This window comes from Takifugu rubripes, chromosome 19 (assembly GCF_901000725.2).
Source record: "Takifugu rubripes chromosome 19, fTakRub1.2, whole genome shotgun sequence".
Lineage (NCBI taxonomy): Eukaryota > Metazoa > Chordata > Actinopteri > Tetraodontiformes > Tetraodontidae > Takifugu > Takifugu rubripes.
Genome location: NC_042303.1, coordinates 18,139,169 through 18,157,506, shown reverse-complemented (window position 1 = coordinate 18,157,506; position 18,338 = coordinate 18,139,169). Strand labels below are relative to the sequence as shown.

The 18,338-nt window shown below is 47.2% G+C and overlaps 1 protein-coding gene and 1 long non-coding RNA gene across 5 annotated transcripts; one reads left to right on the top strand and one right to left on the bottom strand.

Moving 5' to 3' along the window:
• Positions 1-3,021: 3,021 nt before the first annotated feature.
• slc41a1 (solute carrier family 41 member 1) lies at positions 3,022-18,149 on the top strand. Of its 4 annotated transcripts, none has more exons than XM_003973767.3 (13): positions 3,022-3,300; positions 4,565-4,672; positions 4,788-5,107; positions 5,197-5,693; positions 9,996-10,103; positions 13,022-13,093; positions 13,910-14,054; positions 14,145-14,291; positions 14,627-14,774; positions 14,938-15,017; positions 15,253-15,387; positions 15,532-15,680; positions 15,776-18,149. In XM_003973767.3, exons 4-13 carry the CDS (start codon positions 5,205-5,207, stop codon positions 15,959-15,961), a joined length of 1,659 nt encoding a protein of 552 aa, XP_003973816.3. In that variant the 5' UTR covers positions 3,022-3,300; positions 4,565-4,672; positions 4,788-5,107; positions 5,197-5,204; the 3' UTR covers positions 15,962-18,149.
• On the bottom strand, positions 11,616-13,014 carry LOC115246837 (uncharacterized). The gene is made up of 2 exons (XR_003885929.1): positions 12,551-13,014; positions 11,616-11,928 (listed from the first exon to the last, which is right to left on the bottom strand). It is a non-coding gene; the product is annotated as an uncharacterized lncRNA (long non-coding RNA).
• Positions 18,150-18,338: the final 189 nt, after the last annotated feature.

Sequence of the window (18,338 nt, the reverse complement as noted above, 5' to 3'; positions counted from 1 at the left end):
TCAGGTAAGATCAAACACGGTTAAAAGGGTTTTTTATTAAACAGTCTCTCACAATGGTAAACCCAATAAAAAACCTTCTTCTATCATTTTCTATATCTGTTTCCACCGTTCTAACACGAGATTTTAAAGTTTAACTTCAAATCTTGTATAACCTCTAAAGTTCATCTGAGTTAGTGGGAGGCTTCGGGCCAAATTTGCTGTTTGCTCACTGCAAGATGGGGGACAAAGTGCAGACGGAGAACTGAGACGCTGTGGTTAAACATCATTATTTCATCCTTGGCTCATTGGCTGAATGTATATGATGCAAAGTGCAACGCTGAAGATCTGATCTGCTTCTAACTGCTCCTATTTAGGTTCACATTGCACTTCCCTTTCAAACAGGACATGTTTTCAAATTTGTTTCCCTGTTTTTAACATCTCGAGTCACTCGCCTGTGATAAAATGCAACGATCCTTTTGATCAAATCGACTAAATAAGTCGCAGTAAGATATATGTGCTGATGCTAGTCACCAGTTTCAGCTCAGCGGCGTGAAGCACAAAGACTCCTGAGGAAGTCACAGCGGCGTTTGCTGCCGTTTTCTGTCTTTACTCTGCAGAAAAGAGGGACAGCAGTGAGAACAGGGGAGTGTCTTGGGTAGAAAACCATTCAGTTGGAGCTGAGGGAAACTTTCCAAATCTCCCCTCCCTTCTGACATTCTTCTGGGCTCAAAGAAGCCCCTGGACAGAAGTGGCCCAAAACTGGCACAAACTGCCTCCAAGTTGCCAGGCACAGGCACTCGTTAGCGAGGCCAGCACTGTTTGGGCCTCACCTCACTTCCTGGTTTTGACTTGAAGGTTGGAGGATCATTAACCGACGGAGATGCTGTCTACATGTAGCACCACATCACACCGTGTTAGTGTGACACAGAAAAAGGATCGGCCACATTTCCTGTAGTTTTTTTTTTTTGTTTTTTTTTTAACATAGATTGATATCCTAGTGGTGTGTGCAAAGTAATTTTTATTCATGTTTAGGCTTTGGGTGTATTATGTCAGTCGGAAAGACGGTTTGAATGGGAGCTGTAAGGGTACGCGTGGCTTCTTGGCGAGCCTTTCTGTCGCCGGTAGGGGGCAGTGTGACGCTGTACTTGTCCAACGGACCCTCTTTTTCCAGCAGTTTCTTTGGCTCCCTCATTCGAAGTTGCTGCATTGAACGGAAGTGGCGCCTGTCACCTGTCCCCTTCTTTTCTTGTGTTTTCAACAGCATTCTTCTCTGCTTGCAGGCCTGAGTCCTGTAACATTAGCTGTCTCTACCATCGCTCCTGGAACACTTTGTTCACGTCACGTTCACGTTCAGGAAGGCTTTGTTCTGATATAGTTTCTGCTATATTCTGTCATTCTCCCTTTGATAACACAGCTACAATCTGCCATGCAAAGAAATCCCGTCCCGATCTTGTTTATTCCATACAGTATCATGTGCTCGGAATCTGCTCTCAGCAGGAATCCTCTTATCCTGAATCCACTTAAGGGTGACCTGTGAGTTTCCCTCCTCCCTGCTGGCATTCCTGCACAGCCCCATGTGGAAGTACTGTACATCCGCAGCAGAAGGAACTCACACACAAGCTCTAAAACTCTTCCACGTCATTGATTTCTAATTAGAAATCTAAATGTTGTCAGAAGAAGAGGGGAAGCATATTTTCCTCTAAGAAACTCTGCTGACTCCAGTAACATTGGGATTAGCACAAGTTAGCATCACTGTCTCTCTTATGTCGTCGGACGTGTCGGGATTAAGAAGATTCACCGCACTTGGAACTTTGCAAAGAGGTTTCAGCCAGTCTCAGCGTGCCAGATCTTTGCTTGGTTCTGGTCCCGTCCAGCTCTGGTCACAGCAGCCTCAAATTCTAAAACTAGACTGAAACTGAGGTAGGTCAGTCTGTCGGGGGGCTGGGTTGAGGAGCAGAGGGTTCGAAGGTGTTCTGGTCGTGGGGGAAGGTGCCAGAACACCTTCAGTGCATTGCCAAGGTACCCTTGAGCAAGGCACCGAACCCATAAATGCTCACATAAGGTGATGAATTGAGGGTATAGACAGGGTCCGTGTGTGTGTGCCCTTATAGGGCTGCTGAAAGGGACAAAGCAGTCAATTGGATTGGCAGCGTGGAATCAAAGTTGGTTACACAATCCCAGTGAGATATTAAAATCCTGCCGTGGTGCAAGTCAATGTGTCTGAGCTTGGTGATCATTCAGTGCACTCAGTTTAACATGTAGCATGTTTTAGTTTAGTAATATCTGTGCTCAGCATGTGTGTCTCGTCTCTATCCACCCCTGCTGGGGGGGGTAAAACTGGGTGAAGGACTTTAGATGTACGACCTTTGGGAAGCAAGAACAAAGGAAAATGTCCATATTAACGCACATTTAAGATGGTAAATGTCAGGATTCAACCCTGTTCCACATCTCCCAATAAACCATTTACTGGTGAAGTCAACGTTAGCTGGAGTGAAGGTCAGTCCTCCATCAATGGCTTCTACTCATTTCATGCTTATTTCTTCATCGATTACTTTGCTGTGGCCAAAAGTCTGACAGCTTTAGAACGCGTTCAGATTTGATCGTGGAGAAAATGTAACAAAGTCTGGTCTAAACTGTGAGTGGCTTCTGTTGTTGCCTGACTCAAAGGAACAATTTCATATCTAACATATTCCATTTATGTATGTCTGTTTAATATTAAGTCAGCCTCTGCGTATGTTATTGTAAAATGAAGGACAGTTTTTGAGTATAATCCGTCAGAAAGGCCACCCTGCCTCCTATAACTTATGTAAGTTCTAACTGTCCGCGGTGGTGGATGAGTAATCAGAATCCTCCACAGGATCCGTTAGGACGGTACTGATTCATTCAGGGATTTGAGAGTATTGTTAAATTTAAACTTATATCTCTGCCAATGACCGTAAATAGGTAGTCCTGTAAAAGAGGCTGAGTTCCACACACGTGGGCTGGAAGGAGGGGATTGTGCGCGCCGCAGGGGCCGCGCGCCTTGTGGCTTCCTTGACGGTTGTAGGCGATCACAGATGAACATCCAGGCAGCCGGGCGGCAGGGGCCAAAGGGACGAGGGTCTGCAGACAGTGGAATTGGGACACGGCGTTGGGAGCCGGCGGAAGTGAGGGTTTAACTATTAACCAGCAGTAACCATTAAGGAAGCGGCGCGGAGCCGCTCCGCATATAAGGCGTGCGCACCGGCGTTCACGCCTCAGCCGGAGTCCGTTGGCAGCAGGCGGCGGATACATGCTGACAGGCGCAGGGGTCCTTCCGAGCAGTGATCGCCTCTTTCAAAGGTACCAGAGACGTTTCAGCTGTTGTTTCGTAACAGAGGGAACACCTGATGTGGCGCTTGTCGAACGGGATCTATCACCCTCTCATTTCTCTGCGTCGGTGCGTGGCGGTGCGTGGTGGCACCGGTCTGAGCTGCGGTACCTGTGCTGCGTGTGCACGTTGATGGGTTAAATAGTGACAGTGGTGCTAGTGGCAGGGGCATGGGCTCCGAGCCGGTGTTGCAAAAGCGCCCCCCCCCACCATCCTCCCCTTTAGCCTTCTCTTAAATGAGCAGTAGAACAGAAAAGGAGGACTAATCTATTCAGGCCTGACCAGGGGAGCACTAATTTACGCCTTTGCCATGTTGGGTTCTGGTGGTGTTGGTCCTGACTACTAAACAGAGCACTGTTTCAGGGGGAAAGTGTGTGCGAGAGTGTCGCAACATGCAGACGGAGGATCTGCGCCCCAAATGAGCGACAGACGAACCGGAAGTGGGCAGAATGACCTCCAAAATAAAAACAAGTTTCCCTTTTTCGCGATTTACCTTCCAACAGCCGCGGACGGGTGCTCGGTGTGCTCTAAAATATGCGGTGTTTCATGTGGCGTCTCCAACTTCACCAAACAGGTGATGAATAACACCACGCACAGTATTTTACCCACCTCGCCGGTGACGTCATCACTTGATGAGGAGGTCTTTGCACCTTTTAAGGTATCTGGTGTTTGATATCAAAATAAAGTTTGAGCTTGTTTTGGGAGCTCTGTTTCCTTTGGAAGGTGTGACAGGAACTGTGGACTGTCTGCCTGTCTGTCTGCCTGCCTGTCTGTCTGCCTGTCTGTCTGTCTGTCTAGGACTTGTTTCCAGAGGATGTGGCAGCATGTTTGCTATAATGGAATGTTTACAGCCTCTGGAGGAGTTTAAACTGGCTGATCTGCCCTCACATTTATGAATCTGAATACCTATTTATTCACTTGTTTCTTTTGCATCGATGCCGAAAATGTCTGAAGTTTATCCTAAAAGTTTTAGTTGTTATTTGAAATCATCTTATTTTGATCTTATTGTGATTAATTTGTACTTACACTCAAATTTTGCCTAAATATCTCATTCCAGTGAGATTTAAACAGTTATTTTTTGGCTCATATTATGTCCCTTTTCTACAGGCTTGTTGATAATCATATTTGAATCACATGCTAAGAAATGAAGAAACATTCTATGTTTGCGTTGGAATTGGAAATAAAGCATATTTAAAATGATTTTTCTGTCTAACATGAGCACTTGTCCTTCTCCAGGGTGACAGATCCCTCTGATGGGAACGTCTCCAGCCTGTAATCTTACCCTCAGACTGCAAACCTTTAAATATCTCTCTGGATAAAGTGCCAGCAGCCACGTGGTGTAAGGTGAGACATTTCCGAGCAGCGACAGTAACTTTTCACATGACCGCTGTACTGATAGTGTGATCGCTGCCTTTCAGACAGTTGATAGTTTTTCTTTTTCTTACTTTAAACTCTAAAGGACAGCACACGCGTGGCAGCAGGGGATTTTGGGTGAGTCCCCTCCAAGCCTTGTCTTTTCCTTTGTCTTCTGTCTTCGAACCAGTATGCCTTCCAGTTGTGTGGGACTAGCTTGATTACCTTGCAGTGAATGGAGAACATACTGGTCTTGCTTCCGAAGCACCGACAAGAACACGGGCTCTGCAGACGCACGGCGGCACGTGCCTGGCTGCAGGCTTTCTCCCACCGAGCAGTTTTCCTCTGGGCTTTAATACCGACCCCCGCTCCCTGTTAGCCTCTTTAATGGGATAAATCAATTGGGCTGATCAGGGTCAAAACCAGGTCTGGACAACAATTCCATTCTGACTTCCCCAAAACTGTAAGGTCAAGGAGAGTTGACCTTTTCTTTTCAAGCCCATTGTCTTTCAAAGGCTTCCGCATGGTACTTTGGTCGAAAGAACAAGACAAAGTCCCCGACATCGACATGTCCTCCGGGGACACTGAAATGAAGAAAGAGGGCGGCCCCCTGACCCAGGCCTTCCTCACCTCCAACTGCTCTGTCCACCCCGTCATCCTCACCAAGGCTCCCGAGGAGATGAGTCCAGGGATGGGGCCAGAGTTCGAGCTGACAGAGGTGGCTTCATTTGTGGAGATGAGGGTCAGCGAGACCGGCGAGGATGAGGAGAGGGCAGAGATTGTGGTGGCGATGGACTGCCGGGCAAATGCCAAAGGTCAGCGGGAGGAAGACGCTCTCCTGGAGAACGGAAGTCAGAGCAACGAGAGCGACGACACCAGCATCAATCAGAGCCCAGAACCACCAGCTCCTCTCAAAGAAAGCTCCCTGACCATTGGGCTCCAGGTGGTCTTCCCCTTCCTGCTGGCTGGGTTTGGGACAGTAGCTGCTGGAATGGTTCTGGACATCGTCCAGGTGAGTGACCCCCCTCTGCCAACACACACGTAGTTTGACTAATTTATTTCAATTCAGTTAAATTCTGGTTCAACCCCAAAATTATTCTGGAAAGTTGAACACTTGGATCAGCAAGTGTGTGTGTGTGTGTGTGTGTGTGTGTGTGTGTGTGTGTATTCTGGCCTATATGATGGCGTGGCCTTGGGATGTGTGCGCAGGACAGTTGTGACCCTCCATGGGACCGATTACATAACATTTACTCCTTTAAGGCCTGCTGGCCTGTACGAGGGCTGGCACATACTGCTCTGTGGATTTTAATGACGTGTCAAATATCCACCTGTTTGGACGCTGGTGTATTTAAACAGCAGCAGTAGTTTTTCAGCTGCTCGATCAGCTCCGATTAGAACTGGAAACTAGCTCACCCTTCTTCCTCCCTCTTCTGTCCCGTCCCTGGAGCTGCTGTCCCCCTCTCAGTTGATCTCAGTGTGTGTTTGCAGTGCAGGCCAGGCTCAGGTCATACATTTAAAAAATGCAGCTTTCGATAAAGCCGGGGGGGGGTTCACGCAGCCACAAACCCGCTACACACTGTACACAATGGCAGCGCGGCAGGCCCGAGGAAAATTGATTTTTAAAAACAAGCCAGTTTTGTCTTGGCACCAGAAATGAAAGCAGATCGAAGCAAAAGTTGGAAGTGGAGAGAAAACAAAGTGTGGAGTAAAAGCCCCCATTAGCACGTGGTTGGGGATCCTCGCTAAACCAGGAATGCAGAAGTTTGAGGTCATGCTGCCTCAACTTAGGCACCATGCTGCTGCAGTCTCTCCAGTTTCCAAAACAGTCATCACACCAATGTTTTAGAGGTAAGACGGGATAGAGAAGATGTCATGGTGCAGGGCCTCGTCGCTCATTTCACACCAGCACCTCACAGGCTGTCTGAACCTCAGTCCCCTGAGCAAGGTGGGGTTAGTTCTCTGGTTCTAGTTCTCTGGTTCTAGTTCTCTGGTTCTAGTTCTCTGCCACAATAACAGACTTGCCATTGATGCAAACTAAAAAAAACGAATTTGTCTTGATGACAAATGTACAGCTTAAGAACATGTTAATGGAGCACTTGCTGGAGTTCAGTGTTTAACCTAAGAAAGTGGTTTGAGAAATGATTTCCATCTTTATATTTGATATTGATGATGACGTCCTAAATTTTGTTGTGTTGGTCTCTGTACTGTATAATGCACACACACATACACACACTGACTGTGGCCTGATTCCCACTTGAGGTCGGCCCAGTAAAGACTGGTATAGAGATGTGAGACGTCTGCATAGTTGCACTAGACGACCTGGCAACAGAATGACCCAAAACCATCAGTCTCCCGTATTCAGGGCCCAAAACCTCTCAGGCTGACTAACTTGCTTAGACGTTTGGTTACACAATGTTTGTAAAGGTCGGGTCGCGAGTTTCCTGCTCCCAAACGCCAGTTTGCTTAAAATATTCGAAAACTTCAGTTTTCTCCTCTGTGCGGTCAGACTGGAACCAGAGAAACAACAATAAACGTGCGTCTGTCCGCCTGTGGTGAAACTGGTGGAATTGGACACAGCTTCAGCCTCAAAAACCCTCTAAATATATGAGCGCCAGTCAACAGGAAACCAGTCCACAACAGTTTGACATCAGCCAAACTCTGGCTGACCACCAGACACCATTTGGGTGCCACCGCATCCACATCTTAAAACCAGAGTGTCGCTTCATAATTCCAACTTCTGTCTGCCTCCACTCATCCAGCAGGTCCGCTTTATTTAGAAAGGCAGTCGGAGAGGTCGATGCCCACTTCTCCTCCTCCTCCTCCCACATCTGGAATAAAAAAGGCAACAGCAAAACCAGCGTTGAACTCACGATGTCTCCGTATGATTCCAGCAACGTCTGACTATTTCCACTGTTGGCGGGCGGGACGCTCCATGTTTTTGTTCTCTCAGCCACTCATGTGAATCATTGATAGCGTGTCCGTGCTCAGGTGTTAAGGTCTAACAATATTCCAGACAGTCGTTTGGTTAGGGTTGGAATGGTAGAGATGGGGAGGATTAGAGGGTTACGACGCTTTTGTGTCATCTCAAACCCTGGCTAATCTTTTACTCTGTCCAAGATCCAAAGGAATCTTTGTCCCAGCCTGAATATTTCCACTGCTTCTGCTTAGGTTCTTCACATTTTATTCATCTGTTGTGGCGGCAAGAACAGCTCCCATCCCACGATTCCATATTTTGTGATAAAGACTAAACTGTCCTGCAGATTCACTAAGGCCACATTTACACAACAAGGTTCCCAGAATCCAGCGTGAAACAGTTCCCTGTGTAGACGGCCACGTGTGAAAAATGGTCTGAGTGTGCACGGACCACCAATGTGCTGCAGTACTCATGCCAGGCCAGTAGTTGGCGGTAAAGACAAGAAGCACACGATCGCAACAGTGAACATTTTCAAAACAGCAGCGATTCTAATGAGGAGCTCCAAAGTTTTGGAGGTGGGACGATGGCGAGGTGGTGTTGATTTTAGGAACAACCCTGAACTGTAAAAGTAAAAAATAAATACTTGCTGAGGATCTTGATTGAGAGCCGGACTTCTTCTGCTCCCAAAGTTCTTCTTCTATGCTCACATATAGTCCAGGACCACTCGTACGAGCTCGGTTGCCTGCAGCTGGAGCGCACATACCCGAAATCACTGCAAACGCTCTGCTTTGCGTTTACGCAACTGTTGTTGGGTAAACACCCACTTTGGAGCTCGGGTTCGTATCGCTCCAGTTTCAGGCATCCCGGTGGACAGCCCAAAGGGAACGAAAGTTTTCCTTTTTCACCCAAAAGCGTTCTTGTGTAAAGGGGGCCTAAGTTGAATCAACGTCCCAGAGCATCAGAAGAGAATCTCCACTGTGTTGGGGTCACTAAAGGTCGCTGGTTGTGTTTGCTGTTACCCTTTTTATTCCTCGCCGTTGCCTTGTGCAGGTGCAGGACCCACAGGGCACCTAAATATCCCATATATGTCTGATAGGAGGCGACAAGGCCGCTGGCCTTCATAGGCTGCTCCAGAGCACTGAAAGCACCTGATATTCTTCCTGTGATGCCGCCAGAGTTCTGCTCGGGTTCTGCTTCACTCGGAGCCACAAGTACAGTGACCACAAATAAAAAGGGGGCCGTGTTACTCAACTGGGCAACTTGACCCTTTTTCAACTTACATACCAGAGCTCCTATAGGTCTGTACACAGAGGTACTGGAGTTGTCCAGTAGAGTTCTTAGAACCGAGGGGGCGGCCGTGAGTAGGGGGGCTTTCCTGGCTGGGGTCCAGCGCTCCATGGAGACAACAACATATATCACCGCAGGGGAGGCAAAGAGGGGAGATGAGTGAGACAGAAGTAGAGAGGCAGAAAGCTTGAAAACATGCGGCTGGGTAAGAAGAGAAGAGTGCTCGCAGAGGTGCTCGCAAGGCTGCTGGGCTGGCAGACGGCACCGGGCCAAGCCGGGAGGCTGGCTGTTCGCTAGGAGCTCTGTTGGCTTGTGGACAGCAGGGGGGTTTAATGCCGCACCTCTTCGCGCTACACAAATGTAACTGTTCACAACACTCTCTCTGTGCTCACACGTCCGTTGTCACATTTGTAGCACGAGCATTAGCTTCTCTCTTTATCTCCGTCCTCTCTCTTTTTCTGCTTTCACCTCACAGAATATTGATTCGGCTCCGCGAAGCCAAGGCTTTAAAGACCGGGAGGCCTTTGGGAGCTCAGCGCTACCTTTTATTGCAGATCAATCTCTCGGCTTTAGTGCTGGTAGCTCACAACAGACGGCAAATGTGCAATTAGCATGAGCAGAAAAGGAAGATTCATCACAGGTGCGAGCCCAGGGAGCCTGGTAAACCCACCAGTTCAGGGCACATTAGAAGGGGCCTTTCAGGGATGTGACATAACAGCACCAACTCAAATCATTAGGGACCACATGCTGCACGCCAACTCTGACAAAGTTCCCCATTAGCTTTTACTTTGCTACCGAGCGTTGCAGGTGAAAAGGAGGATGAACAGATGTGAGAGCGAGGCCACGACATTGTTCTGTCCAACACTATGAAGACCGTTAGCAAGCAAGCAAAGGGAGGTGGGTCGAAACCAAAGAATCAACAGGTCGCCGCTGTACCCTTGTTAATGTGGAGGATTACTAATGTGATACAGGGTGTGAAGGGTCTTGCAGGTGCGAGGGCTCCAGTTTCACACGGAGTCATTATTAAAGGCCACAGAGTGGTGCTGCTGCCAGCTCAAGTGCTCCATGATCCCGCTGTGATGTGGTTCTGATCTTACCTGCTCCACTTTGCAGCACTGGCCCGTGTTTAAGGAGGTGACGGAGGTGTTCATCCTGGTTCCGGCACTGCTGGGTCTCAAAGGCAACCTGGAGATGACGCTGGCCTCCAGACTGTCAACAGCGGTAAGACCTTTGTGTGTTTTACTCCTATTAAAGATCATTTGAAGGTCTCGACTGTCCGGTCAAATGATTATTTCACTTCACTTGTTTACAAACCCCCTCAGTTTAGCCTTTGCAGGATGTTTTGCTGCACTATTGTTTCTGCTATCTGTCCTTGTGTGAAACATTTCCACTTATCTCACCGCCTGACGTTAGTTGTGAAAACCGATTGTTCCTGAAGTCAGAGGTCACGGTGCCGAATGTGACCCAGGTTTCGGGCTAACTGATTGCAACATTCTCCTTTTCTTTGTTTGGAAAATTCCCAAGGACTCATCCAGCAGTTGTTGACTTATTTGTCTCTGCTGGTTTGGATTCATTTGGATGTGACGTGTTGCTGTATCACAGTAAACAATAAAGCATAAAATGGGACTTTAGTTGGTACAATTTAAATGTTAATTGAAGAAAAACAAATAAGATCCTTCAGAAAATTAAAGGTGTATATAAAGGAAGTTTAAGGTCAACTACTAATGTTATCTTTTGCTCCTTGGCCATAATGTCAGTCTGAGCGCAACATTGTCCGTTGTGTATTCTTTGGGGGGGAGTGGGTAACCTTTGGCCATTGTAAACTTGATATTTGCTGCAGCTATGGTATGGAAACGCAGAGATTTAGACCATTATTGCACCAATCCCACATTCTTTCCATTGGATTGAGGAAAAATTATGAAGCGGATTAACGCAGCTATCAGTGTCTCGCCGTGCACGGAGATCTCAGCCACGTTGTTTTGAAGAACAGCAACTCTAGTTTTGGAGCTTTCACAGAAGAGAAATCTAATGTCCGATATTTGGTCATTTAAAAACATAAACGATTACATTCATGGAAGAAATCTAGTGAAAAGCTAGAGGGGTTAAGATGCCCTCCATGATAGTTTACTATTATATATATATATAAACCTATATAATACCAACAAAAGAGACGCCTTTATGAGCAACCTTGGTAAGATGAAAGCCGATGACCTGTGTAATCAGTAATTGCCGTTTCTGTTTACATTTGTGATATCGATTTGCCATAAAAGCCTCTCACATCAGCACAGAATCTGCCCCAGAGGTATTACTGTCAGCTCTTTGCAGGCTGGTCCCAGCGGGACCACCTTTCTTCCCATGCCATTGCTAATAATGAGCAGATTAGGACCACTGTAAGTTTCCTAATGCGCTTATTACTGGAAAAAAAATAATGTAATCCCTTGTGCTGGCTGACGGTGGGAGTTTTCAATTCACATGATTGTTTCCTTTGGTCCCCTTTGAGCCTCTGACAGAAAAGAAGCTTGTCCTACTTTAACTGCAGGTTTTTTCCTTCTTGAAGATTTTAATTTTTTCAGTTCTGTCCATGATGATTGAGGCTAATTACGAGTATTTAGTTGAATGGGTGAGGGTTCCTGTGTCGTCAGCTCTTATAAGAACCTGCTTTTTAACATATAGACCTACATGTTTGGGGTATTTTGGTTCCTCCAGTGGATAAATCTTATCCAAAAACAAGTCCAGGAGCAGCTAGAACCTTTAATAACACTAAACCAGACTTGGCCATTAGTTCTCCATGATGTCCAAATGGAGATAATCTGCCTCTAACGTCCGTTATGTCATCTCTGAATCACTTTTTCACATCCTCCATGTCTCTGTGATGTTCCCACTCACAAGGACTCGTGAAAACATTCAGCGTCAGATGTTTGGTCTCTCGTCCATCCTCCCGTCACAGTCGGTAAACGTGCGGTGGACATGCCGATGAGCAGTAGGTGGCACTTTCTGCGCAGCTCTGAAGTCCAGAATCAGGAGGATTCTGCAAGATTAACAAGTCCTGTTGGGGCAAATGAAACGGGAGAATATTGAAAATATGAAAATCAGCTGGAGGGCATCATGGGAAATGGAGGCCAGCAGCCTGGTGGAATGTAAGGCGAGCCTTTCTCAACACGGGACCACGCGGAAGCAAAATGAAGTGCTGCAATGTTCTCGAGCGAAATGCTAACACAGCCGATTGGACACGGCCCTGTGGAGGCTGATTATCTGAGCAGGACAGGGGAGCACGGAGCGTGTACAGGGCCGAAAAATGGGCTGATGTAGGCCCGTAGCTCCTAATCCCAATCCCAATCCCAATCCCATCAGGCTGTGGCCTGTCTGTTCCAGAGGGCTGACACTGCTGATTGGTCCCGTGCTTAATCCTGAGTGAGGCTGCAGACACCTGTTCTAATGTTCACGGGCACAAACAGGCAGGAATAGACGTGCAGGCACGAGGAGCACGTGCACACGGCACAGAGGGGCCAGAGCTGGAGCGCACCCGGAACTTTCTCTCCGTCTGTTTCCTTCTAGAATAAGATCCGAGTTTTCAACAGTCGCACGGAATTCCAACATTTACCCAGAATTCAACACTGAAACGTTTCTGCCTCGATTGTTCCGCCACCGATGTTTGTGGTGCCGCTTACCTCCCGAACCAGTGATGGTCAAAGCCGTCAGCCCGCCGCTGTTTGTTTTACTCCTTTGTTTTCCAGGCGTGAGTGTGGAGACCCTCACACACGGACTTGTACGTGTTTTGATGTGTCCAGATGTTTTGCTTTCCGCTGCAGATGTGAATGTTAAATACGGAAGAAGAGGAGATCCTTTGTTTTGGTCCCCTCGCAGTGAATGAGCACTCGTGTGTGTGTGTGTGTGTGTGTGTGTGTGTGTGTGTGTGTGTGTGTGTCTCATCAGAACAATCAGATGACAGTTTTCTAGACAAAGACAGTTTCATCTGATGCCCCACTCACTCACACACTCTACAGCCAAACTCTACTTAGCTCATGTCTCTGTCACTCTCACACACACACACACACCCACACACTCACACACACCCCACACACACATATACACATAGAAAGAGACTTGTTGACCTTATGTACCCTTGTCTCTCCTTTCAGGCTAATATTGGTCAAATGGACACGGCCAAGGACATGTGGAAGATGATCATGGGGAACTTGGCTCTCATTCAGGTAACTGAAGCTCATCTGAGGAGGAACCGGACGTGCACTTAGAGTAAGACGTCAGGCTCATTAAGAAATGAGGCAACACGCCGCAGGTTTCAGGTCAGAATAGTAGAAAACTCCATGTCCTGCGTGACCCTTTCAACGGGCATTGATCTAGCAGTGGGAATTACTGGTTTGTGATTTACAGGATGTTCCAGGAATCAAGTTACTGGACACACTGGGAACGTTGTGGTCAAAGTTGCCCCATATGTACAGTAAACATCAGAGGAGTCAGCAGGTGCATGCCTTTATGGAGCCGTGGCATGTGAACATTCCTAAATTAGCTCGATATTTAATTGGAGTTTGGTTTTTGAACAGGGCCTGTGGTTATGTAATGTTTGAGTCCACAGTTCCTGGGTTCGGGTTGTGTGTGCAGACCTGTGCCTTTGAAGTGTTCGCTTTAGACTGGGATTATTATTTCATGTGAGGGTCATTTGTCTCTCAGCGATACTGAATTTCTGCAAGTTGCTGAAATAGGACAAGTTAGAGCCGATCAAACCGTCAATCACTCTGGAGTTGCAACTAAATTTATTCTGTTTTTTAAGGTATGTGGAGCATTGCTGCCTCAGCAACACTGAGAATTCCTCTTGAATGCTCCAGGCTGTAAATATCAGGCCTCTTTGCTCCAAGACCTCTTATATTTCTAGTCTAGAGGGAACTAATTAAAACCTAAAAACCTGCATACGGAAGACTTGATGCTGTTGAATCATCACCCCTTTGCTTTGCAGCCTCCCCACTCTGGAATGATCATGTGTGTGTGTGTGTGTGTGTGTGTGTGCTCAGGTCCAGGCTACAGTGGTGGGGTTCCTTGCCTCCATCGCGGCTGTGATCTTCAGCTGGATTCCAGAGGGACACTTCCGGCTGGGCCATGCTGTGCTGCTGTGTGCCTCTAGTGTTGCTACTGCATTTATTGCCTCTCTGCTGCTAGGTGAGATGGGGCAAACGGACTGGACGCTTGTTGGTCAGCTCACTTTGGCTCTGATGGGTGAAATTCTAAGGTTTAACTGACACTTCGCAGGACTCATCATGATCGGCGTGATTATCGCATCCAGAAAAATCGGCATCAACCCTGACAACGTGGCCACGCCCATCGCTGCCAGCCTGGGAGACTTGATCACCCTGTCCCTCCTCGCAGGCATCTCCACAGGCCTGTACAAGGAACTAGGTACTGGAGATCCGACACCAAGATCTGCATTCTCTAATTGGCTTAACTAAAACACTGGTAGTTACTGGGTAATCTGGGCTTTATGTGACGTTTCAGACGTACAGAGGGACACATAACTCGTTAACATGAAATTCAGATATTTATGGTTGGTAGTTTGGCTCCTCTGTCGCTGTGTTATGTTAGTGGTGGGGTGATATCGCCATCTAGAGGCTAGATACGGAATTACCCCGGTTAATGCCGAATATCAAGCAATTAAAACAGTTACGGATTTTGGGTCAAATCTGTTCCATGAAGGAGTCTGTTGTCTGAACCCACCATTTTTCCTCCCCACTCAGAATATAATGACTATGCCAGCCCACTGGTGTGTGCGGTTTTTGTGGCGTTATGCCCCCTGTGGGTGCTGATAGCCAGGAAGATCCCCTCCACCAGAGAACTGCTCTATTCTGGCTGGGAGCCTGTCATCATTGCCATGGCCATCAGCAGGTAAACACTGAGGGACTGCACCTATATTTCTCTTTTCTACTCAGCCCCATATAATTTTAGATTCCACCACTTCCAGGAACTAAATGGTTCACTCTGAAAATATTGTACACTTCTGAAGTCCTTCTACACCCACGTCACCGGTCGTCTGGTTTTTGTCTTCTAGTGTTGGTGGTTTAATCCTCGACAAGACCGTCACCAACCCGAACTTTGTTGGCATGGCTGTCTTTACACCAGTCATCAATGGTAAGGTCATACCGGAGGAGGCGCGGCAACAGCGCCCCCTGGCGACCGCTGTCATTAACGCGACTGTTGTGTGTTCGGAATGCAGTTTGATGCCGCTTTATACTGCTTTTTAAACCGCATCTGCTGAAGTAGAAAGTAAATCGAGAAGGGTTACATGTTAAATTTGGTCTAAATATTCCCCCGACTGCTCCGGAAGCTCGCCGACATTCTGCTGATGACAGTTCGTGTCTTTCAGGTGTTGGAGGGAACTTGGTTGCAGTTCAAGCCAGTCGAATCTCCACCTATCTGCACATCAACGGTGTCCCCATGGGGGACCCCAACCCCACCTCCAGGAAGTGCCCCACACCCTGCACCTCCTTCTTTGGCTCCTGTAAGTTGATGACAGTGTTGGCATCATTGGGGAACATATTCATCTCTAGCTCTAGGAAGCCAGTCTCTCCTGACTCTGGGGCCTTTAGAGCGACCCTCTTGTTAAATGTCTTTGTCATTCAAGCAGCTTTATTTTCTCCCCCAGCTCTGAACGCACGGTCGGCCCGGGTGCTGTTCCTGCTGGTTGCCCCGGGACACCTCATCTTCCTCTACACCATCAACTCCCTGAGAGGGGGCCACACCACCCTGACACCCGTCTTCATTAGCTTCTACCTGGCTGCTGCACTACTGCAGGTACTCGTCATCTAGCAGAACCTTTTTGAGAATGCTCAATGGTTTGCTGGGATTTTCCTACACCAACGTCTCTGTCTCCGATCTGCTTCATTCAGGTGATGATCCTTCTCTACATGGCGGACTGGATGGTTCACTGGATGTGGGGCCGAGGCATGGACCCCGACAACTTCTCCATCCCCTACCTGACCGCTCTGGGTGACCTGCTGGGGACCGGCTACCTCGCCCTCTGCTTCCACATGTGCTGGTTTATCGGAGACAGAGACCCGATCCCGGGAAACTGACCCCGCGCACAGCACCTGTCACAAAAGAATCAAATGGTCTGCAAACGGTTGTGAATCCCTGGAAATGATCTGAAAGTGGATGTTGTGTTAGAGGCGAGGGCGCAGATTTCTGGTCTAGTGCGTTTTCGTCCATGGCAGCAGGATGGTGTCTCCACCTCAGATACTCACATGACTCCTCCTGATGGACCCCCCCCCCCCCCCCCTTTACTCACTCACTTTTACTCACTTTCACTATTCCTCTTACTGCAGATGGTGATTATCTGTGATTAATCAACATTTCCCATGTGTACAGGGCTAATTCTCATTCATTCTAATGGGAATCTTTCATGTTATAACGCTTGAAATAAGACATTGACAGCAAAAATGTTTAAAAACAGGCCAAGAGTGCTTCTTCACCACGTGCTCTATCAGATATCCTAAATGGATGTTAAATAGAAGCTCATACATACCTATATATGTACGTATATACGCATATATAGGTATGTATACATATATTCCCCCCACACCGAAACGAGACTCGGTGATCTTCCAAATGAAACGCGCAGCACTTAGAAAATAGGAGGAGCAGCTGCTGACTGAAGGTTTTATGTAAAAACCTATAAAAAATTGGAAACTAGCTGAGAATGATGTCTCTGGAGGGCGTGCCTTTACTGAGTTTATGGAAAGTATAAGTCAAATGTTGGTTTAAACCAAGTGCACGCGCACACACACACACACATACACACACACACACACACACAGAATAACAAGGCTCAACTGCAACACTGAGTCTTTTTTCAGAGCTTAATTGGAGCATCTTCCTGACTCGACTGGTCAAAATCCTGTGATGTTGTGATTGGGGCCAGCAGAGTGCATGTGCAGGTCGCGCGCGTGAACGTGCAAAACTTGATCATCTCTTGGGTTGATTTTTTTTTTTTTTTTTTTTTTTTTAAATGTGTTGATTCATTTGTGATTCTTTTTTGTTCTATTCCTATTTTCCTCTCTGCAATCTTTTTAACTCTCAAAGGTGATTGTTTGGTTGTTTTGATGATTAAATTGTGTAAATGTCCAAGTAACGACGGGGCAACTTTTCCACAGTCAAACTCACGATGTACTGTAATCTGCAAACCTGACAGCAGAGGGCGACGCAGGGATTGTTTCACTGTACCTTCTCAGAGCATCTTTCTGCACATGTTGATGTGTCGTCTCTTCTTCTGAAGCTGCGTCCTTCCGTCAGTCTGTCTGCTCCACTGGTGCCAGCATTCTGCCTCTGTGTACAAGGAGAGTTGTGAATACTTCTATAAGGGGGCGAGCAGTGCTTTGTCTATTTATTTTTAGATGCACAAGAAGAAAAAGAAAAGAAAATGAAAAAGCTGTACATACTATATTTATTCTATATATAAGGAGGTTTATTTGTCATTTCAGTTTGGCTCTGTTTCACCATGTCAATGTCTTTTTTTTTTCCTTTTTGCTTCGTGAAATGCCGGTAGAGGTTTTTCATGCGCGCCGCCGTTGAGGAGCGGCGCCCGGAACAGTGCCTAATCCCAATCTTTATGCGCCTTACACACATGCACCCTGTCCCCCCACAGGGGAGGCGTGATGGTAAAACACAGAAAGGCCTTAACCCGTCAGAGCCAAGCTTAACTCGGAGTAACCAATCTTGATGTAGCTTCATCACAGAGTAGCATCTCTTTAATTAGCTTTGATTAATAAAAAGATGTACAATAAGCTGATCATGATGTCAATACAATAATGATTTTATATGCAACAGTGCAGAGGGCGGCTGGGACACGTACATGCATCTTCTCTCTTCAGTCTGCATTGTTTGGAGGCTGAAGAAGCTGGTCGGGGAGGGGATTTTAAAATATTACTTGGGGGCTTTGCACAACTTCTGTATCTGATTTTGGATGTGGGTGTGTGTCGGAGCTAGCCACGCCCACCCGCCGCTGCGTTAACCTCAGTTCTTCAAGCCCCAGAACTCACAGGGGACCACGATGATCATCGCCCAGCCTGTCAGTCCCAGTCTGTGAGAGACTGGGGTCAAAGCTGTGTTACTGGTGCTGAGATCTTTGTGTTCTCTGTCCGTTCTTCTGTCTGTAAAAGCCCCCCCCCCCCCCCCCCCCCCCTTCCTGGTAAAACTGAGGGAAGGTGCTCTTCCTGCAGGACTTTGTAAATTGCTGGAAATAAAGAACTATATTATTTCATACCACACTGATGTTCTCTGTGTTTTACTGTAATCGATCTCTGGGTTTGGGTTTTCTCAGGAACATCATCCCCAGCTCGTCTTGTTGCTATTGTGTTTTGCCACTTGCCAAAATGTTACAAATTGGATGTTTCGGTGCATAAAAGGAATCATTTATGTGAATTATGATCATTGAGTTCCGTGTGGCTTTGAACG